The sequence below is a fragment of the Pipistrellus hanaki genome, assembly GCF_964339955.1.
Source record: "Pipistrellus hanaki genome assembly, chromosome: 19".
Lineage (NCBI taxonomy): Eukaryota > Metazoa > Chordata > Mammalia > Chiroptera > Vespertilionidae > Pipistrellus > Pipistrellus hanaki.
The window spans coordinates 14,264,858-14,288,826 of record NC_140521.1 but is presented as its reverse complement, the minus strand read 5'-3'; the positions used below and the strand labels follow the sequence as shown (position 1 = coordinate 14,288,826).

The following is a 23,969-nucleotide window of genomic DNA, read 5'->3' as shown; positions in this document are numbered from 1 at the left end:
CAAAAATAAACCTCTTATGTCAAAGCCCGGCAGGAAGTATAAATACGAAGCGCTCGGCGGCAGCCCACTCGGTGCTTCCCGGGGTGGGGACGAGGCCGGGGCGGAGGGCGGGCGCGCGGCTCGGCGCTCCGATCACTCGATCACTCGTGCGCGGCGGCCCGGCGAGCAGGCGCGGAGCAGCGGGCTGCGCGGCCGGAGGGGCCGCCAGGGGACCGGGCGGCCGCAGGGCCCCGCGGGCCGAGACTCCGCGACCCGATCGATTTCCTTTTTCCTAGAGGGAGCGGCCCCGCCGCGCTCCCGCCGCCGCCAGCACCTGCCCGCGCGCCGGGCCGGCTTCTCCCAGCTCGCGCGCCGCCGCCGCCGGAGCCCCCATGCCCCGCGCCGCTGCCCGGTGGCCGCCGCTCCTGCCGCTGTCCCTGCTGCTGCTGCTGCTGCTGCCGCCGCCGCCGTCAGCCCGCGGCGCCCCGGCCCAGCCCGGAGCCGGGGGCCCGGCCTCGGAGCTGGTGGTGCCCACGCGGCTGGCGGGCAGCGCGGGCGGCGCGGGCGAGCTGGCGCTCCACCTGTCCGCCTTCGGCCGCAGCTTCGTCCTGCGCCTGGCGCCCGACGCCAGCTTCCTGGCGCCCGGGTTCAAGATCGAGAGCCTCGGGGGCTCCGGGGGCCAGCCGCGGGAGCCGCGGGAGCTGCGCGCCTGCTTCTTCTCTGGCTCCGTGAACGGGGCGCCGGGCTCCCTGGCCGCCGTGAGCCTGTGCGGCGGGCTGAGCGGCTCCTTCCTGCTGGACGGCGAGGAGTTCACCATCGAGCCGCGGGCCGCCGGGGGGGACGCCCTGCAGCGGCCGCACCTCCTCCGGCGCTGGGGACCCGGGGGGGCGCGCAGTACCCCGGCCCGCCCCCTCCCCCGAGGACCCGAGCCCGGGGCGCGGCAGGACGAGAAGGGAGAGAAGAAGGACGAGGCACCGGAGGAAGAAAAGAGGGAAGAAGACGGGTCCGAAGGCGCCCGAGAGCTGCCCGCCTCTCGGGGGGCCGCGAGCGGGAGGACCAAGCGGTTCGTGTCCGAGGCTCGTTTCGTGGAGACGCTGCTGGTGGCCGATGCGTCCATGGCGGCCTTCTATGGGCCCGACCTGCAGGTAGGACTCGCGCTCTGCCCCGGGAGGTCCCATGCCCCCTCCCAGAGCTTCCAAATGCTCCCCTTCTCTGTCCCTCGGAAAGTCCTTCGCGTTCTCCACTCTTCCCAAGGCTGGACACCCCCCTCTCCCCCCAAACAGGGTTCTTTGCGTTCCGAGAAAGCGCGGGAACTCTTGGCTTAACCTCTGACACCTGAGCTACCTACCGCCCGTCCCCCCACCCCCACCCTCACCCCCAGGTCCCTTCCAAATTAGGGTGCAGGTCCCAGCGTCTGCCCCTCTCAGCTGCTCTCCCCCCTCCCCCCATCTCTCCCTTCCTAAATCTCACTGAAATGGGTTTTAAGCATCCCCTCTCCTAACTCAGATGAAAACTGAGCGTTTTGGGGGGAAAACGCCCACCCTCCGCCCCGTTTCTCAGCCCTCTGCTGTCTCCAGCCGGGAAAGGCTGCCATGGAAAGATGTGGCTATTTCATTCCCTTGCGGACAGAACCGAGGTTCCCACAAATCAAAGCTATGGTTTGGAGGGAACCGAACCTGGAAAGGGGCTGCCCCACGTCGGGGTTCCCAGCTGGTTCTGATCAGGGGGGCTGGGGAGGGGGTGTGGACTACCTTGCCAACCTGGCGCTCAGCCCTGCAGAACTTGGCAGTGCCAGCATCCGCAACCGAAGGGAGGGGACCAGAGTTTCTGCCTGGGGGCTCCGTCCAAGAAACCGAAGCTTCAGTGGAAAAGGGAGGGGAGAAGGAGTGGGAGTAGGGACTCTTAGGTGCCTGTTCTCAGTGGAACCAGAACTGTGCTGGTTCCACTCCAGCTGATCTAAGCCCAGACCCAGCTCTCCTCCGAGCGGGGGGCAGGAAAGCTACATGCAGCGCACAGCCCCTGTGGCCACGTGGTTTCTAACCAGATTCGAAGGTGGTGCAGACCCTGCAGGAGGGGACTGTGTTGCCCACAGACCAGGGGACGTGTGGGGGTGGTGCTCTCTCTCTTCCCCGGGGGGGAACACAGAACCGGTAACATGCCAAGTAGAGAACGGACCTGCCTGGAGGTCACAATGCCCTGAACCGGGGTCTGTGGCCCCGCGGGGCAGCTCAGGGAACATTTGCGGTGATGGAAATCTCGGCTGGGGATCCGATCTGAGCATTTTGGCATCACCTGTGCGGAAGAGGCCAGACAAAGCGGAGCCGGCCCTTCTGTTTCGCACCCCATCTGTCCCACCCCACGGTCGCTGGGAAATGCATTCTAGATGGAAGGATGGGAAGACTAGGGGGTGAGAGGTCCACGTGGCTGCTCCTCTGGCCACTGCAGGGGCGGGTTAAACCCTGTCTGGGCCCCTCTGCATGCTATCGGTCGCGTCTGTCTATCGGTCACGTCTGTCTATCGGTCACTGGGCTCCCTTCCCCCAGAGCACGGCAAGACAGCTGCTAGCCCTCCGGGCGGTCTGCCCCTCAGGCTCTGGGTCTACACGGACCTCCTACCTGTTTCCCCGCCTGCCCTGCAAGTCCCAGACAGGGTGGCAGGAAGGGCTCCTCCCGTCTTGGGCGAGGACCCGCAGAAAGAGGCTGAAGTCTGTTCATTGCAAACCCAGAGCTGAGCTGCTGGGCCCCTCCCCACACGTGGACCAGTGTCCGACATCTGCCTGCGAACCAGGAGGTCTGAATAACAAGACCTCGGAGAAGCCGCAGGAAAAGCAATTGCTTGTCAGCCTCTGGAGCCAAAGCATGTCCTTCCTAACGCCTTCCTCCCGCCTCACTCTCTGGGCTCACCTAGACACTGACGATACTGAGCATTTGCATCCAGGACGCACTTGACCTCTGCAGACACCAGTGCCACCGAGAAGCAGGCTCCAGGATGCCCAGGCCACTGAGCAGGAGGCTTGCTGCACCAGACAAGTTGGCTTTCTCCTCGCTGAGTCACTGGGGATGTCGCCTCCTAGGATGCCTGGCTGGATGGCCTAGCGTAGGCTTACCCCATCCCTGCCCCTCTGCATACAGGCACAGAGGCGTACCTCTGTGCCCAGCTAGCCCAGGTCAGGAGAGCACATCAGAATGGGCATCGGGTACCTGGGAAGGCTGCCTTCCTCTCCCTCGGGTGTCTACTGCCGGGCCTTACGCCTCAAAGCGAAGTCCTCTCCCTCGGTCTCGTGTCACTGCCCACCTGCACGCCTGCTGGGCTGGGGCAGGGCTGAGGGATCTGGTTTTATGACTGCCCACAGGTCTCCTCACCAGCAATGGAGATGCCCCTGGATAAACTTGCACTTCTCAGCTCCATCCCCATGAGCTCACCCGAGAGAACGAATGTCAAGTCTGGGTCCCCAAGACCTTGCCTGCCCAGACCCTTCTCCCCAAAATAGAATCCAGTTCTTTATAAGTAACTCTCCCAGGAGACTCCCGGCACCTTCATCACACAGACAGAGGCGCTTTGGGGTGTCTTAGCGACCGGGCACCTGATGAGGATGCAGAGAGACTTCACCCCCTCAAGAGCTTGGTTGGGCTTCTTCCTCTCTGAAGAGAGATACGTGGACGGGGTAACCTGGGCAGCTGCTTATGACGAGTCTTCGAGAAAAGTCAGCACTGTGTGTGGGGAAGCCAGCCTGTGTGCATTCAGTGTGTGGAGTGGTTTCCACACATCAGCTCAGCGGGAACACCTGTGCGGGGTCAGAGGCAGAAGGTGCAGCCCGAGCAGCACGTGACTCTGGCTGTGTTCTGTGCCCGGCTGCCTGTAGCTCCGGGATGGCCTGTGACTGTGGTTCTGTGGACTCCTGTCTAAGGTGACCAGACGTCCCACTTTTGATGGGACAGTCCCGATTTTTAACAATTTGTCCCGCATCCCATTCTTTCCAAAAAATCGGGACTTTTTAAAAAGGCCGCAGGTCGCAGGACAAATTGTTAAAAATCGGGACGTCTGGTCACCTTACCCCTGTCCCTTGTCCATACTGTGGGAATGGGTCCTTGAATCCAGCTGTCCAAAGATGCCCCCCCAAGCTCGATACCGAGAAGAGACCGCCGTCAAGGCCGAGAGGAAGAAGCAGCCGGGCTCCAGGCTGGTCTCACAGCGGAGCGATCATTTCCCAGAGCTCCATGCTCTCCAGTTCCCTTAATCCCTCCTCAGAGGGGCCCCTGCTTCCACCTTCTTATCTGGTTTCAGAGGGAAGGATTCCAGACAAAGGGGGCTTTCTGAAAAGAGGGACCACCTCGGAAGAGAGCATTAACTCCGGCTGCATCCGGCTGCTGCTAGTCGCTCTGGATGAAACCGGAGTGGGAGCGAGGGTGGGCCCAGCAGCTCCCCCCAGCTCAGTCTGGGAAATCCACCTGTCAGGGGTCAAGGCTGAGCTGAGCTTCCAAATTCCCTTCTCCACAGAGGGGGGTCCTAGGAGTGGCACCCATTGTGCCCAGAGCAGACCAGAGGCTTTCCAAGATGTCAAGCTACCTGCACGTGGTTTCAGGGAAGGGCTAAGTCATGGCCATCTTGTCTCCCCTTAACCATATGCTCTGGGGAAAGGATCGCCCACAAACCCTAACACGAAAGTGACTGTGTATCCCGCGTTGCCCAGCATAGTCTCAGGTTGTCGGAAGTGGCCTGCTTTGGAAAATAACAGGGATGCATGCCCCACCCTCTCTCTAGCCACCCAAGTCTTTGCGGCTGAAAGACAAGTGTCATGTCCATGCAAATTACTAGTATGTTCTCCCACTGGCATGAGTCTTTTTTTTTTTTTTTTAATCTCTTTTGTCTGTGGCAGTCAGAATGATCAACAATATGAAGTCTTTCCCAAAGAAAATACCTTATTATGCAAAGGTTTCTGATTTGCCATCTCAGCATGCCTGGGGGGTGGGGGTGAGCTGTGGGGTGTGTGCCTAGATGACGTTAAGGCTAGGCTGTTTTGCTTTTGTGCTCTACGTTTGTTTACTCGGTGCCGTGGTTTTCCTCCAGGCAGTAAATGGGGATGCAGTCTGTGTCATGTTGAAGAGGGCATGCTTTGAAGGGTAACGGAAATAACTTGAGTGTCCTTGAGCAAGTTACCTTAGTTTCTCTGCACCTTAAATTTTTTTTTTTGCCAGAACAAATATGCAATGTCCTGGTAGTGTGTTGAGGAAACAATAAATATGGAAATCACCCAAACTAGTGCCCAGCACATAGTAGGTGCTCAAGAAAGCATAACTGATACTAGAGTTGCCTTTGGTGATGGTGCCTGGCACATAGTTGATGTTCAACAAAGCCTAACTGATACTAGAGTCGGCCTTCAGTGATGGCATTTGTCAGAGTAGGAGGGCAGTATGGTGGCCTGCCATCATCGCCCACCACTGCTTTGTCACCTCCGCTGCCCCATGGCAGAGAAGGTCTCCTTTCAGCTTGGCTTGGCTCAGAGTTTCATGCTTGACTCCTCATGGTTCTGATACATGTGTGCCTTGGAGAGGTGGCCTCACCCTTGCTGTTTGGTTAGGGTGGCAAGAATGGCACCAGGTATTAGATCAGTGGGGTCAGACCATACCTGGGTTTTAGCCACCTCGGTACCTGAGGTCTGGCTAAGAAAGAATTCAGAGGTGAGACTCAAACTAGAAGAGAATGTTTATTTGGGAAATCAGAGATAGAAGAAGTAATTTGTAGAAGAAAAAACAACTGGCTTAGGTAACAAGTCATAGAGGTAAAGGAAGGACTCTTGGAGCTTAGAAGTGAGGAAGGTCAAGGTAATGCCCCTGGGGGTGTGGGGAGGGAGAGGGGGAAGGGAAAGGCTCAGGCATGCTCCCAGGAAGGAGAGCCTGCTGAGTCCTCTGTCCTAAAGGTTTTAAGGATGACGATTTTAGGGGCGGTCCCGGGGGAAGATCTCAGTAGAATAGTCAGCAGCTTTCCAGGTGTGTCCTTTCAAGGTTGGGGTTGCCACGGATGGATTAGTGGGCACCAGGGCAAGGGGCCCTTATTCCATGTAGCTGGTCCTGCGTTGACCGTGGTTTTTGCTTGTCAGGTTTTGCTGCTTTTCTGGGCCCGGAGCTGAAATACAACTGAGCTCAGATGTTATCTCCAGGGAGGGAAGGTCACGGGGTCCAGTGCTCATGACAAGTGATGTGCTTGGGAAGATAGGTCACCCTGGGGACAAGTTCCCACCCTACCATTGTCCTTTGCTGGCACCCAGGGCCCTGGTGACCTCTGTACCTGGCCCATCTTCCTTGATCTGCTCATGTCTATCTGCCTACACATCTTGAGAATGAGGAGATATGAGAGATATCCGTGTAGGACCCTCTCTTCTCCTATTGCTTCTTTCCTTTTTTTCTTCCCACTACTTCCTCCTCAGCACAGTCCCGGGCCCTCGAGAGATGCCCAGAAGGAAAAAGGGAGAAGAGCAGTTGAGGTCAGAGGGTTTCTCTTGTTTACCTCCCTCTCCTCACGTCTCCCAGACCTGCTGCCAGGAAAAGCAGGAGGACCCACGGTGCACAGAGCCAGTGTGTGGAGCAGAGCTCTGGGGGCAGAAGAGGCTGCTGGAAAGACACTGGGCCCAGGCCCTGCCTCCCCTCAGCCCCACCCTCCTGGCTTTGGCTGCACCAGAGCTCTGGGGTGGGATCTCCTTGTCTGTAGCTCAGAGAATCAAAAAAAGAAAAGAAAAACTTCCCTAAACTGGATGGGGAAGTTCTCTCTTTTCCGGGTCCTGTGGGAGCCCGTGGAGAAGGGGACTCCTAGAAAGATGCCCCGCCTTCCCAACAGAGTGAAGGGCGTCAGATCCCGTCATTCAAGAGCAGGAGGTGTGTGTGTTTAACACCCGGGGCCTGCTGGCCATGGGCTCTGTCCAGCCTACTGGCCGTGCTTATGGGAAGTTGGCTGCTGTATGGGGACCCCATCCACAGGGGCACAATCTTACTCACACAACTCAGCCGGCAGCCTGCACTGGGGTGCAGGGAGGTATAACTAGACGCCAGATGGGGGAGCAAGCCATCTGCCTTTCTCCTTCCTGGCTCTTGAGCCACTCCCCGAGGGACCATAACTCCGGTCTAGAGGGTTGGCTGAGAATCGGAGGCTCACCAACTCAGGGCCACCACCCCACCAAGGCTCAGGGATCCTTCCCCCTGAGAAACCGTCTAAGGCACTGCATGTATCGGGCATTCCTGCCACTGTTTCTCAAAGGAGCTGGGAGTGGTGACCCTCCCATCTTCAAAAGCTCAGTGGGACAGAAAAGGTAGGTAAGTGGGACGAGGCTCAGGGATCTTTCACAGAAACACGGGACCACAATGCAATGGAAGTTATCTTCTGAGATGGCAGCAGAGGACCTTCAACCGTCCTCACATCTAACCTCTCCTCTAACCCCATGGTCGGCAAACTGCAGCTCTCGAGCTACCTGCGGCTCTTTGGCCCCTTGAGTGTGGCTCTTCCACAAAATACCATGGCCTGGGCAAGTCTATTTTGAAGAAGTGGCGTTAGAAGAAGTTTAAGTTTAAAAAATTTGGCTCTCCAAAGAAATGTCAATCGTTGTGCTGTTGATCTTTGGCTCTGTTGACTGATGAGTTTGCCGACCACTGGCCTAAGCCACAGGTAGAAGGGTATGAGACTGTCCAGACAAATACCAGGAGGCAAAGGAAGTAGCTCTTTAGGCAGCTCAGCCCAGCAGTCATTCATCTGGAGAAGATGCTAAGAGCTACCTCAGCTGCAAAGAGAGGACTCCCTCCTCCCCCCCTGAAAACTTCAGTGTTGGGGAGCATCTGATGCTTCACCCCATCCTTTGTGCTGCTGTTCACACCTTGGTTTACCCTGGGGACTTGGCCGTTGCATGGTGTCCACTCAGCCGCTGGCCTGAGAGCCTCAGTCTGACCTGCCCCGCTTGGGACTGCAGACCCCTCTCCAACCTCACGGCTTCGGGTCTGTGTATAGTTTTCTGGGCTCAGTGCTGAGCAGCTGGCACCTCTTACCTCCACACCTTCTCTGTAAGATATCATCTCCCCAACTGCGATATTATGAAATGGGGGACTCAAAGGGAAGAACTCTTAAGAGGAGAGTGGCAGGTTGCCTGGGAAGAAGTCCCAGGAGTTGGTTGCCGGCCCATCAGACTCTGGCTTTTCGTACCCAGGGCAAGAGGCCAGGACACTCTCTCTCCGCCTTGGGAGCCATGAGGGGCTGCACAGGAAGTGGCCTCAGCAAGCTACCATTCCTCAGCCTTCACCCCTGGTTGCATAATGATGCAATTGCTTTTTCCCCTTCGGAATCCAGCTCCAAGAGCGAGCGCCAAGTTTCAGCTTTGCTGATAAGATGTTTACATCAGCCTAAGCATAGCTGGAGTACTTGACACCCTCTGCAACCTGCCAACCCCTGTTGGTCGGGCTTACAAAATGGCCTGGCTGATTGCCTGCGAGGTGAACAGACCGATCCCATTCACAAATGATGCGATGCATCTGGATCTCCCACACATGGCCCCAGACGGCGGGCGGAATGTCCCTCTCTAGCCTTTCACTTTCCCTTCCCCCCACCTTCCACTCCCACCTTCCAGATCACCGGAGAGAAAAAGAGAGGCTTCTAGAGACAGTGCCCCAGAGAGCCGGGGCCAGTGAATTGGCTGCTCAGCTGGCCACACTCACAGCGGAAGGCACTCTGTCCCTTTTGTCTCCTCTTTTGCAAAAGAACCCAAGAGAACGCACTCTCAGAGGCAGGAGCGTGAGCTCCAGGCTGGCCTCCTCCAAAGGCGTGGGAGCAGCTGGCAGCCCTGGGACAGGACAGAGGCCCAGCGATGACGTGGGCTGTCTCAGCTGGCCTGGGTGGGACTGGAAGCAGGTGTGAGCCTCAGCATCTGGGCCTCATTAGGCCCACAGGGCTTGCTCCAGCCCCAGGCAGAAAGGAATCAGCCCTTCAGGGCTGTCCAGGCGAATGCCAGGAGGCCGAGCACTGGGACACTTAATGAGAAGAGTGTGGGCCCCGGAGACAAGCCTGGGCCACATCCCGGCTTGAAGAGCCATGTGGCCTTAGAAGTAGGGACTGTGATACGGCCTTCCCAGGGTTATCGTGAGCATGTAAAGAGGTGACATTTGTGACGTGTGGGTCCTGCGCCAGGAGCAGAGAGGCCATTGTTTGTAGTGACAACCAAAGTCAAGTTCTCAGGGTTAACATTTCATCCTGCAGAGTAGACTTCCCCTTATGGACATCAGAAGAATACTGGACTCTCAGAGGGAAAATCTACCCAGATCATTGCTTCTGGGCTGAGAATGGAGAAGAGGGTGGGGGAGAGAAGCATGGCAGGAAGACAGCTGGGGTCAAGGTCAAGGTCAAGGCCCAATAACCAGCTTGGTCTAATAGAACTTCCTGTGAGGGTGAAACGTTCTGTCTGCTCAGTCCAACACGGTGGCCACCAGCCATAGATGGCTATCGACACACTTGAAACGGGGCCAGTGAGATGGGGGAGCTGTGATTTCAGTTTCTGATTTCAGGCTTTTAACGGGCTTTGATTTACATGACCACATGGGTTCGATCAAGATGTCAAATGCACGTGCTTCAGAGCCAGGCAGTCTGAGCTCATAGGTTGGCTGTGCTCTCCGTGGATTTGTGCTCTTGGGACACAACTTGCTCTTACGTGAAATAAAGGGTCTCAAGGGTGTGAGTTTTCTTAACAAGATGCTGTTTTTCTGGCACTCAGCCCAGAGCGGGGCGCACGGGGTGGGTAACTAGAGGTGATGGCTGTGGGCAGGCGACGGGTTGGGTCAGTGGTTGGCAAACTGTGGCTCACGAGCCACATGCGGCTCTGTGGCCCCTTGAGTGTGGCTCCTCCACAAAATACCACGACCTGGGCGAGTCTATTTTGAAGAAGTGGCATTAGAAGAAGTTTTAAGTTTAAAATATTCAGCTCTCAGAAGAAATTTCAATCGTCGTACTGCTGACATTTGGCTCTGTTGACTGATGAGTTTGGGAGATGGAACCCTTCACTCTTCCTGTTCCCTCCTTCCCGGCAGAACCACATCCTGACGCTCATGTCGGTGGCGGCCCGCATCTACAAGCACCCCAGCATTCGCAACGCCGTCCACCTGGTGGTGGTGAAGGTGCTGATCGTGGAAGACGAGGCGTGGGGCCCCAGGGTGTCTGACAACGGGGGGCTTACCCTGCGCAGCTTCTGCAACTGGCAGCAGCAGTTCAACTACCGCAGCGACCGGAACCCAGAGCATTTCGACACGGCCATCCTGCTCACCAGACAGGTCCGTGGACGGGCTCCAGAGGCCCCCGGGGAAGTGGGGGGTAAGGCGGGGTTGGGGTGGGGTGACTGGGTCAAAGAGAGGGCCAGGGCCAGGGCTCCTGGGCCTGCCCGGACATAGGGAATGCCTCCCTGCTGGCCCCAGCTGGGAGCCTCGTGTGTGGAATGAGGAGGCGGAGGAGGTCATGGGGACAAGTGTGAGGTATTTGCAAAGGAAGGAGAGGAATGTCCTACGGGCTCCGCTCCAAATGTCTGTGACCAGCTGTCTGCTGAGGTCATAACTAGAGGACACGCCGTCCAGTGAGAGGTCTGGAGCGGGAAAGAGAGAAGAGGTCCGTGTGTGATGATGATTGCACATACGGCCAGGTAGCCCAGGAGTTACCCTCAAGATCTCCCCAAACCAGGAGGCTGCCCATCTCCCCGGTGAGACTGAAACTCCTGGCGGGCGGCATCCTCAAAGCTAGAGCTTGTAGTCATGTGTTCAAGGCCCCGTCTACTACTCAGTCCTCCCAACAACCCCAAGAGGCAAGTTCCGTTGTACAGCTCCCCGACTTACAACCGAGGAAACTGAGGCACAGGGAAACTGCACAAGGCAGCAGCGCCCACAGTCCAGCCCAGGCTCCGTGTTCTGGATCGCTGTGCTGGCCTGCCTCCCCCCACCAGTCAGCCAAGCCCCAGCTAGCCCAGCCCAGGCCAATGTACAAGGAGAAACGGTCTCCCCTAAACCAGTAGCCCTTTGTGAAGAAAGAGAAATTTAGGCTTTAAAAATGTCCTTCAAGCCCTATCCAGTTTGGCTCAGTGGATAGAGCATTGGCCTGCGGACTCAAAGGTCCCAGGTTCGATTCCAGTCAAGGGCATGTACCTTTGTTGCGGGCACATCCCCAGTGGGGAGTGTGCAGGAGGCAGCTGATCAGTGTTTCTCTCTCTCATCGATGTTTCTGGCTCTCCCTTCCTCTCTGTAAAAAAAAATCAATAAAATAAGGGGAAATGGTGAACAACATAGACGGATGAACAAGAACAGACCCAGAGATAAGGAGCCATGGGTCAGACTGTTGGACCTCAAAGGGAGGGTGGGGATAAAAGAGAGAGATCAACCAAAAGATTTATGTGCACACATATGAGCCTAACCAGTGGTCAAGGACAATAGGAGGGTGGGCATAAGTGTGTGTGTGTGGGGGGGGGGTTGTTGAGGATTAGAATGGGGGGTTGAGGACAAATATTGATACCTTAATCAATAAAGAAATTAAATAAAAAACTCAATAAAATATGTATGTTTAAATCAATAAAATATATTTTTTTAAATGTCCTTTGACTCAGGAGGAGAAGGAATAGGGAGATGTTTCTGTCTGTTCTCACGCTCTCACTCTCTCCGCCTCGCAGAACTTCTGTGGGAAGGAGGGGATGTGTGACACCCTGGGCGTGGCGGACATTGGCACCATCTGTGACCCCAGCAAGAGCTGCTCTGTGATCGAGGACGAGGGGCTCCAGGCGGCCTACACGCTGGCTCACGAGCTGGGTAAGAGCTGCCCTGCCCACCTACTCCATGCTACCCCTTCCGGTCCCAGGTTCGCCCAGCTCTGAGCAATCCCAGGCCCTCCCTCCCGGTCAGCCAGGCCCCCTCCTGATTCTGAGAGAATGGTCCCACACCAATACGCACTGTGCCTTCCCAATTCCCACCCTGAGCACCAGGCCTAAATGTTAAACCAGAGCCCTGGGTCATCCTCGGGGATCGCCAGGAAAGTGCCAAGGCATGAAACAGGCCCTGGTCCAGTTGCCACGTGTGTTCAAGCGAAGCATCCGGTAAGAATCCGGAAGATTGATAGTGAAGAGAGGGTGAGCAAATACTGGGGTTTCAGTCAGGCTGAGGCAGAAAATAAAGGGCTGCCCGTGCTCCTCATGCTCTGAGAAAGCTTCCGAGAAGGGAAAAGCCCGGAGTGGAAAGGTCTTTACGGAATAAGAAGAGGGCACAGCGTGGCTCAGTGGTTGAGCGTGGACCTATGAACCAGTAGGTCACCGGTTCCATTCCTGGTCAGGGCCTATACTGGGGCTGCAGGGTGGATCTCCAGTGTGAAGCCTGCAGAAGGCAGCTGATCAATGATTTGCTCTCATCATTGATGTTTCTCTCTCTCTCTCCCTCTCCTTCCTCTCTGAAATCAATTAAAATATATATTATTTTTTTTTAAAGGAATAGAGGGCATGCTGCTCCCTCAGTCCCTCCCTCCCTTCTCTCCCTTCTTCTCCTCCTCTAACTCCTCCACTTCTTTCTTCTCTTTTTCCTCTCTCCCCTTCTCTCTCTCTCTCTCTCAAAGTATGGGAGCCCTGGAGCAGGGTGGAGAGGGCTGCCAAACAGTGGAGGCGTGAATGTAGACCGAGGGTCTCTCTCTGTCCCCAGGGCACGTCCTCGGCATGCCCCACGACGACTCCAAGCCCTGTGTTCGGCTCTTTGGGCCCATGGGCAAGCACCACATGATGGCACCCCTCTTCGTCCACCTCAACAAGACGCTGCCCTGGTCTCCCTGCAGCGCCATGTACCTCACGGAGCTCCTGGACGGTGGGCACGGTAGGCCTCCCTGGCCGGCCGCTGGCAGTGGCACTCTGCCGGGCAGGCTCCTTAGGTCCCTGTGGCACCTGTGCTGTTTCCAGCTGAGCTGCATCAGGAAGCACCATAGCCATTTAGGGTTAGAAGAAGCTTCAGATCTGGCCCTTGCCCCTCGGCCTGTGCCAGGGCCTCCCATCCCCACAGAGCATGCTCTGTGTCCAGCGGCCTGAGTTCGGGCTCATCTAGACTCGGTCACGAAGCAGGTGGAGTTGGTCAGAGGAGGTGGGTCTGGAGGAGGTGGGTCTGAACAGAGCTGGAAAGAACAGAAGAATGTTTGCAGCACAGGTATTGTAGGGGGATATTGTAGGATAGCTTAGCAATGCAAAGAGCAGGGAGTGGGGGCCCAGGCAGGCTGGGATTCTTCGCCGCACTAAAACAGCTTGCTTTGGGGAGCAAAACAGCGAAACACAGTTTCTTTTACACACACACACACACACACACACACACACACACACATATATATATATATATATATTATTGATTTTTTACAGAGAGGAAGGGAGAGGTAGAGCCAGAAACATCAATGAGAGGGAAACATCGATGAGAGAGAATCATCGATCAGCTGCCTCCTGCACATCTCCCACTGGGGATGTGCCCGCAACCAAGGTACATGCCCTTGACTGGAATCGAATTTGGGGCCTTTTAGTCCACAGGCCAGCGCTCTATCCACTGAGCCAAACAGGTTTCGGCAACACAGTTTCTTTTTTATTCTCCCCCTTGAAGGAGGCAGGCACCACATATAATACACAAACAATGGCTTATCCAAACATCAGCCCTTGGGCTTTATTTCACAGGCCATGGTGTTTAAGAGTTCATTTACACCCCCAGGTATAAAGAGGTAAACTAGTGTTAGACAGTTTGCTGGGTAAACACTGAGTCATAGAAGATGCTCTGGAAAACAAAGGAAATCTGATCTTGAAGATAGATGTTGTGACTGATAGTCGAAAATGGGATGGGTTCTGTCTGGATGGATGTTGAGCGTTGAGTGTTTAGATTGAGGTCAAGGGAAGGCTGATGTCTAAACCTTAAAGGTGTCTGTCGGGACTTTGGAGTCTAAGGGAGCCATGCGGGGGTGAGAGAGGAAATTGGCCCCTTACTCTGGCCTCTGCTTCCTCCATTTCTCAGGAGACTGTCTCCTTGATGCCCCCTCCTCAACCCTGCCCCTCCCGACGGACCTCCCGGGGCAAAGGGCGCTCTATGAGCTGGACCAGCAGTGCCGGCAGATCTTCGGGCTGGGCTTTCGCCACTGCCCCAACACCTCCGCACAGGATATCTGCGCCCAGCTCTGGTGCCACAGGGAGGGCACCGAGCCCCTGTGCCACACCAAGAATGGCAGCCTGCCCTGGGCGGACGGGACGCCCTGCGGGCCCGGGCGGCTCTGCTGGGATGGCAGCTGTCTTCCTGCTGAGGAAGTGGAGAGGCCCAAGGTGAGGATTGGCTCTGAGGAGCACAGAGGGGGAGGGGGGACAGAGGAGGGAAAGCTGTTTGCAAGAAGCCGCACTTGAGAGCGAGGAACTAAGGGACTCTGGGCTAGGCTACAACCAGGACTTCTAAGTAAAATCACTCTTTTTTTAAAATATATATATTTTATTGACTTTTTACAGAGAGGAAGGGAGAAAGAGAGAGAGCCAGAAACATCGATGAGAGAGAAACATCAATCAGCTGCCTCCTGCACATCTCCCACTAGGGATGTGTGCCCACAACCAAGGCACGTGCCCTTGACCAGAATCGAGCCCGGGACCCTTCAGTCCACAGGCCTATGCACCATCCACTGAGCCAAACTGGTTTTGGCATCGCTCATATTTTTTTAAATATTTTTAGTGATTTCAGAGAGGAAGCGAGAGGGAGAGAGAGACAAAAACATCCATGATGAGACAGAATCATTGATCAGCTGCCTCCCGGCGTGTGCCCTGACCAGGAATTGAACCATGACCTCCTGGCTCATAGGTCAACGCTCAACCACTGAGCCACGCCCGCTGGGCCGGTCGTATTTTTACAAACAAAACAAAGCATGTTTATCCAAACACAAGAGGAGCCTTCGAAGCTGTGCTTGTAGTGAATGGATGATGCCTCCGGGGCCAGAGCATGTGAAGAGCGCCCTGGGGGATGCTCTGGAGCTGACCTGGAGGCGCTGGAGGTTCGTGATTCGTAGGAGACACTCCGGCCCCAAGAGCAGAGCCTGGGCACTCAGTAAACGGAAGCCACTCTGGGGCCTTTTTTTTTTTTTTTTTTTTAATATATTTTATTTATTTTTTACAGAGAGGAAGAGAGAGAGATAGAGAATTAGAAACATGGATGAGAGAGAATCATCTATCAGCTGCCTCCTGCACATCCCCTACTGGGGATGTGCCCGAAACCAAGGTACATGCCCTTGACTGGAATCGAACCTGGGACCTTTCAGTCCGACGCTCTATCCACTGAGCCAAACCGGTTTTGGCCACTCTGCAGTCTTTATTAACAGATAAGAGTGACTTGGAAGAAGACATTCCATCAAATGAAGGGCAAGGGCTCATATCCTACCCATGTCTGAGCTGAATTTATAATGAGAGGTCCGGAGAATAGGAGTGATTGTGGGGATTCCATACACAGGCAGAGAAAACTTGGCCCCAGGACACAGCGAATCTGCAGGAGAATCCAAGGCAATGCCGCTGGGAGTTTTAAATGATTCGCTTCTCTGCCTTGCTCTGAATGCTTCCAAACTTCGGGCTGATCACATTTCTCCTGCCGCGAGTCACTGAGCCGTCCCTGGGAAACGGCATCCGTGGAGTAGGGCAGCCCAGGCCTGGCCCAGCACTGAACTACCAGGGTGGCCCGAGCAGTCACTCTCCCCAGGGCTGTTCTCAGTGACAGCGTACTCGCTTGGCACTGAGTCTCAGAGCCTGCTTCTAAGCCTGAGCCGGGGGAGGGGGGAGTCACCGCTTCACCCTCAGCCGCCTCTCATCCTCCCATCCGACACTGAGCGTTGGGTCCAGGGGTCTCCCTCTCCTCTAGGGTGAGCTTCACACATCACTGAGGAGAGGGGTGGGGAGGGGGTCCGTGTAGCCTTCCTCACGTCAGAGCCATGCTCAGTGCCGGGAGCGGTTAACTGGATGCTCATGGCATGCTATTTCTCATCTAATATTATATCAATGTAAAATTAAAAAAAACACACATCTTTGTGATTATATGTTCAACGCAAAAATATGGAAGGTACATGCAACATGTATATTAGTGAAAATACACATTTTTAAAAATACATTTTTATTTATTTCAGAGAGGAAGGGAGAGGGAGAAAGAGAGAAACATCAATGATGAGAATCATTGATTAGCTGCCTCCTGCATCCCCCACACTGGGGATCGAGCCCACACGTGGGCATGTGCCCTGACTGGGAATCCGACAGTGACCTCCTGGTTCATAGGTCGCCGCTCAACCCCAAGCCAGGCCAGCCCAGCTAGTTACACTGTTTTAATGTGTTGCTTGCTTTCTTACACTTTTCTGTATTTTCCCTTTTTTTATATAAGCAAATGTGTTGGGGGTTTTTTTCATTTTAAAGACTGCTTTCAATTTGAAAACCGTTGAGCGCGCCAATGAAGAAGCTTCGTCCTTACAGGCCAGCTGTAAAGTTCAAGCAGCTCTGTTCATTTCCCGGGGACTATCTGGCCCCCAAAGTGGCTGGCCGACCTGCAGCCACACCTCCCTGCTGTTATTGCTTTAGACCAGGACTCCTCAACCTCGGCATACTGACAGGGGGGCTGGTCGTCGGGGGTGTCTTGTCCATGGTTAGCTGTGCATTGCTAGGTGCTTAGCAGCCCCTCATCCTACCCCCACTCGAGGCCAGCGGCATAGACCCTCTCCAGCTATAACAGCCAAAATGTCTCTAAACACTTTTTGTTAAAAAATATATTTTAGTGATTGTTTTTTTTTACAGAGAGGAAGAGAGAGGGATAGAGAGTTAGAAACATCAATGAGAGAGAATCATTGATCAGCTGCCTCTTGCACACCCCCCACTGGGGATGTGCCTGCAACCAAGGTACATGCCCTTGATCGGAATCGAACCTGGGACCTTTCAGTCCACAGGCCGACGCTCTATCCACTGAGCCAAACCGGTTTCAGCTCTAAACACTTTCAAACGTCCCCAGTGAAGAACTGCTATGACAGAGCCAACCTTATTCCCATAAAAGTGTTTCATTCGACAACCAGCACTGAGTGCCCTGCTGCGGGCGGGCAAGGCGCTGTGGTGGTCACCAGGTGCGAGTCCAGCACGGGTGATGGCCAAGCAGGCCGTGCAGCTGTGAAATGAGCGGTTATGGCGGGTCACCAAACCCCACGCCCCATTCCCACCTCAGCTCCTGACTCCAGGGCTCCGTGTTGCAGGCCGTGGTGGACGGAGGCTGGGCCGCCTGGGGGCCGTGGGGAGAATGCTCCCGGACCTGCGGAGGCGGGGTGCAGTTCTCACACCGCGAGTGCAAGGACCCTGAGCCTCAGAACGGAGGGAGATACTGCCTGGGCCGGAGGACCAAGTACCAGTCCTGCCACACGGAGGAATGCCCCCCTAGCGGTAAGCATCACGGACAGACGGTCACATTCCCTAAGATCCCCAGAGGAGAACGGAGCAAGCAGTGTTCCCCCGATCCCAAGGCGGCACCTTCCTATGACCCAGACCTAAGTGGCTCTGCGAGGCACCCAGTTTTAGGGCAACCCCTAGCGCCCCAGGACAGCTCTCCTCATACGGGTTGGGGAGGCGGGGAGAAGGGGGAGTGTGGGTGGCAAAGCCCGGGAGAGGAGCAGCCCTGGCCTTCCAAGATATGGAGATAGAGGATGTCACTCCCCACCAAACTCATTTGAGGGGAGGAGGCTTGCAGAGGAGGCTAGCATCTGGGGTAACATGCCTCCTGGATGCATCTGAACCCTCGTCTGTGTGCGGACTGGAAGCATTTTCCAAAGTCAGGGTCAGAGCCAAACCTCCAACGTCTTCCCAGTCCACATCCAGCCCCGGGCGGGCAGAGGGAAGGTTTCTGCCACTGACTCCAGTGCACGTTCCTTCAGGGGAGAGTTGCCCATGTTCCCCTGGGGCCATGGCAACTGCCTTGGAACCTTCCCAGGAAGCAATGCTCCTTGGCATATACCTCCCTTGGCCCACCCAAGTGTTCCTATCCCACGTACCCATTAGAAAGCACAAGCACTGCCTCAGAAGCAGGCACGGGCCGCAGCCGAACTGGTGTGAGGGCGTCTTTGGGAATTCTGTCCCTGCCATCTCTCCCAGCTCCTCCCTACGCAGCTCCGGGAAGCATTGGCAGACAGCAGAAGGCAAGCAGAGCTTTTGAGAGAGAAGTCCATCCCAGTGCAGAGACACACTGGCACTGGCTTGGTGTCCAATAGGGGATCCGTAGCAGGTTTGCGAGGGGGGAGAAATGGCAGTGCCAGGGGCTCTGGAAACCACCTGGCGTTGGGAGAGCCTTCCTGGCACATGGATGATGCCTTCCCAGGCACTGTGAGGGATTGCCAGGTAGACATGGACAGCAGTTGTGATCTCAGATACACTGGGAGGAGCCATCTCAAATCCACAAGCGTTTTAGTGCCTCTTGTGCGGCTAGACTGCCGTCGATGTTATAAATGACATGAAAAAATGCACAGACCGCAAGGAATGTGCAGTATAGCTGGAGAGCCAGACCCTTTTACAAGGCCAGTAAAACTTCGTCTGTGAAGCACAGACTCCTGGCTCCTCAGGAATTCCGAGCAAGGAAGAGCCGGGACTGGTCAGAAGCCCCCAGGGGAGTGAGGGCTGAGCAGAGCCTGGGGACTGAGGTGGTGAGGAGGCCTGGGAGGGTGGGCCAGGAGAGAAGGCGGTCTCCGAGGGGCTGTGACTCACTCACCAGGTGGAATGGGCCAGCCTCTCAAGAGCAGACGACAAGGTCCATGAAAGCTAAAAATGGCATCTAGAAGTTCTCAGTGCCAGTGTCCTGGCTAGTCACCCGGGAAGCATTTTTCCAACCAGAGGCCCAGGCCCCCCTGAGTACCCATCAGAATCTGAGGAGTGGGGCCCAGCCATCTGTGTGTGAAAAATCTCCCTGAGCCACACAGATGCCCAGCTGAGCCGGAGGACGTCAGTAACGAGAGCAGGTTCAATGCCAGGATGGTGAAATAAAGCCATACTCCAACGATTGTTCTGGAAGCGGCAGACAGCAGGATGGGACAGGAGGCAACTGGCATAGGAGGCTGGGCCCTAGGGCCCCAGGGAAGCCACGAGGCCTGGGCCTGTGAAAGGGAGGTGCTGAGAATGGACAGAGACATTAAAAAGCAGATTTTCCTGACGATAGAAGGATTTAGGGACTGCTCAGACATGGAGGATGTAGCGTCTCAGCCTGGAATGCGGAGGTGTCACCCAATGAAAATCAATCCAGTTAGTGAGGGAACCGTGTGCAGCTGGACTGTGCGGAGCTGGTAATCACAGCACCTACACATGGAGTCCCCCACAGACACCCAGAATCGCAGCAGGTGGGGCATAGGAAGAGACTGGATCTGGAGCGGTAGATCCAGAATTCCCTGGCCATGTGTCCAGTGTCACCGAGGGAGTCAAGATAGAACATGGCAGCAGAGCCCCAAAAATATAATTCCTCGCGTCATTCTGAGCTTCCCACACTCACTGAATTATCCCGTTTCCACCTACATTTATGCATCTATAAAACTATTCAAACCAGAAAGGCCAGCAGAGGCCAGATGCTCCTAAGGGTCACATGTGGACCTGGTTCAGGTGGACCTAGAAATTCTGGGCCTATGTCCTGGGGTCAGGTCAAAACCAGGCGGGGAAAACAAGGCCCCCAGATCCAGGCATTTCTCCAGCTGGGTCCTCCCTGCTTCCACACTGCGTGTTCACTCCGTGCTTTTTTTTACTCTTTCCAGAGAAAAGCTTCCGGGAGCAGCAGTGCGAGAAGTATAACGCCTTCAATTACACCGACCTGGATGGGAACCCCCTGCAGTGGGTCCCCAAGTACTCGGGGGTGTCCCCCCGGGACCGCTGCAAGTTGTTCTGCCGAGCCAGGGGGAGGAGTGAGTTCAAGGTGTTTGAGGCCAAGGTGAGACTCCTCCTGGAACTCAGAAGAGGATGAAGGTCACCTACCACCACCATCACCACCTCTCCCGACCCCCCTGCCTCTGTGCTCACCATACATACCCTCCTTTCCTTCCCCTTCTCCTGCTGCAGGTGATCGACGGCACCCTGTGTGGGCCAGAGACTCTGGCTATCTGTGTCCGTGGCCAGTGTGTCAAGGCTGGCTGTGACCACGTGGTGAATTCGTCTACGAAGCTGGACAAATGTGGGGTGTGTGGGGGCAACGACAACTCATGCAGGAAGGTCTCCGGCTCCCTCAACCCAACCAGGTGAGCCTCCTTGTAGTTCAGTACCAAGGTCAGGAGCAGAACAGGCTTTGGAATCGAGTCCCCCTGTAAGTTTCCATTGTGCTGCTACTTAATACCCATGAAGTGCTGCGTTTCAGTGTCTTGGTAAAATGTCAGCAGTCCTCCGTATCTCATACTCGTTGTAAAGAGCCAAGCGTTGGGACATGGGGAGTACTCGGTACAGGGTCTGGCCCACAGAGAGGACCGTGCATGGGGCAGCCAGAGGCCACAGGGACACAGATGGATCACCTCTGAGTCCATCAACATTAGAGCTACACACTGAGTAACCAGGACCTTTGCCAGAGAGCAGCTCTTCCAGGCCTGTTCGAGGAAGGGCATCTCACCCCACTCCTGGCGAGCCTGTCTTTTGGCAGCTGAATCTTTAGAAAAGGGGGTACAGAGGGGGCCTCAGAGGCCTCTGTCTACATAAGTCTGAGCACTCCAGATGCTTTCTCACAGCTTAATGCTCCTCGTTTTTAAGTCCTTTCACCTCTGTGACTTTGTTTGATTCCTAAAATAAATCCCTGAGTGGGCAAGGCCAACACTATTATTCCCCATGTACCGATGAAGAAACTAAGGTTCCATAAGATTACCAGCCTCTTCTAAGGTCACACTGATCATTCATAACAGCCAGGAAAAGAACCCAGGTTTCCTAGCTCCTGGATAATCTTCTTCCTGCCTCTGCAGGCACTTCCGGAGAGGAAGGCAAGGGCAGGTGCTATGCAGCCACTCTGGGCCCCGTTTCTCTCTGTCTCACATCTCATCAGGCTCAAGAGAACAGGATCAGCCCACAGCAGACAACCTGGAGGTCTTTCCAAATTTAAAATCAGAGGATATAGAAAAAAGAAATCTGGAATATGGGATGGTAGATACTGGGTCCCCAGCTGGCTCTCTCTTAGGCATTAGACAAATGGGCCCTTGTATACATTCTCTCTCTCTCTCTCTATCTATCTATCTATCTATCTTTCTATCTATCTCTCTCCATATATATGTGTATATATGTATGTATTGATTTCAGAGAGGAAGGGAGAGGGAGAGAGAATCATCAATTGACTGCCTCCCACAGGCCCCCCACTGGGGATCTAGCACACCACCCAGTCATATGCCCTGACTGGGAATCGAACCATGACCTCCCGGTTCATAGATCAATGCTCAACTGAGCCATGCCAATCGGGCCTTATGGATACTCTCATGCGCCCTGGACTAAGCAGCTGGCCCCAAGGCAAAAACAGTGAAGAGCCAATTTGCCGTGTTCCTCAGCCCCTTTCACTCTCTTCCCACCCTGTGTCACCCAAATGCTCCCACCCCAGAAGATAATAAGAACTAACATTCCTCCAGACCCATAAAGCCCTACCATAGCGTCGAAATAGTTTCCCAAGGCAGATCCCATCCACCCAGAAGCACGGCTCGAGGTGTCTGGGTGCATCAGATGGCGGCTCTTCTGTCCGGCTTCCCGCCCTAGAGCCACGTGAACCCGTACAAAGAGCTGTGGACTCTCAGAGGTGGGGCGAGGCATCGGATGCTGGAGTGAGAGTGTGGGACACATCTTTCCACACGGGTTTGAGCTCTGGCTATGAAAGTGGCCAAGCCAAGTTTTATCCCAGTGCAAAAACGATATGTGACTGAGGTCTCATTGTGAGCCAAGAGCTGCCAGGCTTGGCAAACCCCTCTGAGCGGACTTCCTCCCATGCAATTGTCAAGACCCACACATCCCACCCGCTCAGCCCCAACACTGGAAATGGACTTGTCGGCCCCCACGGCTAGTTGATATGGAGCTTCGAGGCGATTGCATCATCATTATTTGCTACTGGTCTTGTCTACCAGCCCCAGTCACCAGCAAGTTCGCTTCCTTAGGTTCTGGGCTGGGAAGACAGCGGTCTTAAGAGTGTCTTTCTGTCCCTGTCCTAGTTATGGCTACAATGACATCGTCACCATCCCAGCCGGTGCCACGAACATCGATGTGAAGCAGCGGAGCCACCCGGGAGTCCAGAACGATGGCAACTACCTGGCTTTGAAGATGGCGGACGGGCAGTACCTGCTCAACGGCAACCTGGCCATCTCCGCCATAGAGCAGGACATCCTGGTGAAGGGGACCATCCTGAAGTACAGCGGCTCCATGGCCACCCTGGAGCGGATACAGAGCTTCCGGCCCCTGCCCGAGCCTCTGACCGTGCAGGTCCTGACAGTCCCCGGTGAGGTCTTTCCCCCCAAGGTCAAGTATACCTTCTTTGTCCCCAACGATGTGAACTTCAGCATCCCGAGCAGCAAAGAGAGGGTGACCACCAACATCATCCAGCCCCTGCTCAACGCGCAGTGGGTGCTGGGAGACTGGTCTCAGTGCTCGAGCAGCTGCGGGGCTGGCTGGCAGCGGCGGACTGTGGAGTGCCGGGACCCCGGCGGCCAGGCCTCCGCCACCTGCAACAAGGCGCTGAAGCCCGAGGATGCCAAGCCCTGCGAGAGCCAGCCATGCCCTCTGTGACCTAGTGGGGCAGGGCCAGTCTTGTGCTCACGGACTCGGGCTGCTGGGGTGCAAACCAGTGTCCCCACGATGGTGAACCTCCGTGTAGAGATGGCATAGCCGGCCCAGGTCTCCCATCGCACCAGCCCCGCCGGCACGGGGAGAGGAAGCGAGAATGGGCCAGCAGATCGTAATGTCTACTTTCTCATGGATGGGACCTTGCTTGGGTTCAAGTAGAGGGCATAGGTTAAAGGTGAAAAGTGCACCAGACCCAACCAGGAGACTCGTGGAGCCTTTTTTGCAAAGGACTAGCAAAGTCAAATGGGAAAAGAAAAAAAAAATTGTTTTCTATTGGGTTTCCCCTATAAATAATCTACCTCAAAGGGGAAAAAATTATCCAAGAGAGGTGTGGGGCAGAGGGTCATTGGCGGATGTCGAAGCAAGCTCCTAAGCTGGCTTCCAACGTGGATCATGGCTCTCGTCAGTATTAAAGCCCATCACCTGGGAAGCTGTAGGGCTGTGGAGGGCCATGTGTTCTCAGGCCTCCACCTGCAGGGGTAGATCCCGTTCAAGTATTTATGCAAATGTGTCTCTGAACTAAAGCGTGATCTCGTGCCAACATCGTGGTCTGGTCTGGTTCCGTGTTTCTCTCCAAAGGGCAGGGACCCGGAGCCCCAGGACAAAGGCTAACACTCAGTCAGCACCTTGAACACACTGGGAAGCAGGCCCTCACCTAGTCCTTTCAGGCTCCTCCTCCCTCCGGGGGGCGCTCTCAGGCACCTGCTGAAGCAGCTGTTCATTTGCATCATCCAGACAAGTGGTCCTCAAACATTCGTGGGCTTTATGATTATCTGGAGAGCTTCTTGAAACAGAGATGGCTGGGCTTGTCGTTTCTGACTCAGTAGGATGATCCTAATGTAAGGTGACCAGACGTCCCAATTTTTAACAATTTGTCCCGCGTCCCACAGCATTTTAAAATAGTCCTGGTTTTGGAACGCCACGGGACTTGGGACAAATTGTTAAAAATCGGGACTGTCCCACCAAAAGCGGGACGTCTGGTCACCTTATCCTAATGCTCCCGAAAGGAGAGTCTGAATTGCCAGCAAGTTCCCCAGGGGGACGCGGAGGCTGCTGGTTTGGGGGTCACACTTCAAGAATCACTGCCCTGCTGGAAACTTCCAATGCACAGGAGTCATGGTTTTGCAATGCCTCTGGGCTCCTCTTTCTTTTTCTTTTTTTCTAAATACATTTTATTGACTTTTTACAGAGA

General features: G+C 55.3%; 1 protein-coding gene across 1 annotated transcript; it reads left to right on the top strand.

Annotated features, from left to right (window-relative positions):
* Nucleotides 1-96: 96 nt before the first annotated feature.
* ADAMTS8 (ADAM metallopeptidase with thrombospondin type 1 motif 8) lies at nt 97-23,322 on the top strand. The gene is made up of 9 exons (XM_084868271.1): nt 97-1,124; nt 10,032-10,271; nt 11,648-11,783; nt 12,660-12,827; nt 13,992-14,293; nt 17,221-17,404; nt 19,747-19,919; nt 20,048-20,223; nt 22,150-23,322. The coding sequence occupies exons 1-9, from the start codon at nt 372-374 to the stop codon at nt 22,718-22,720; spliced, it is 2,703 nt and encodes a 900-aa protein (XP_084724397.1). The 5' UTR covers nt 97-371; the 3' UTR covers nt 22,721-23,322.
* Nucleotides 23,323-23,969: the final 647 nt, after the last annotated feature.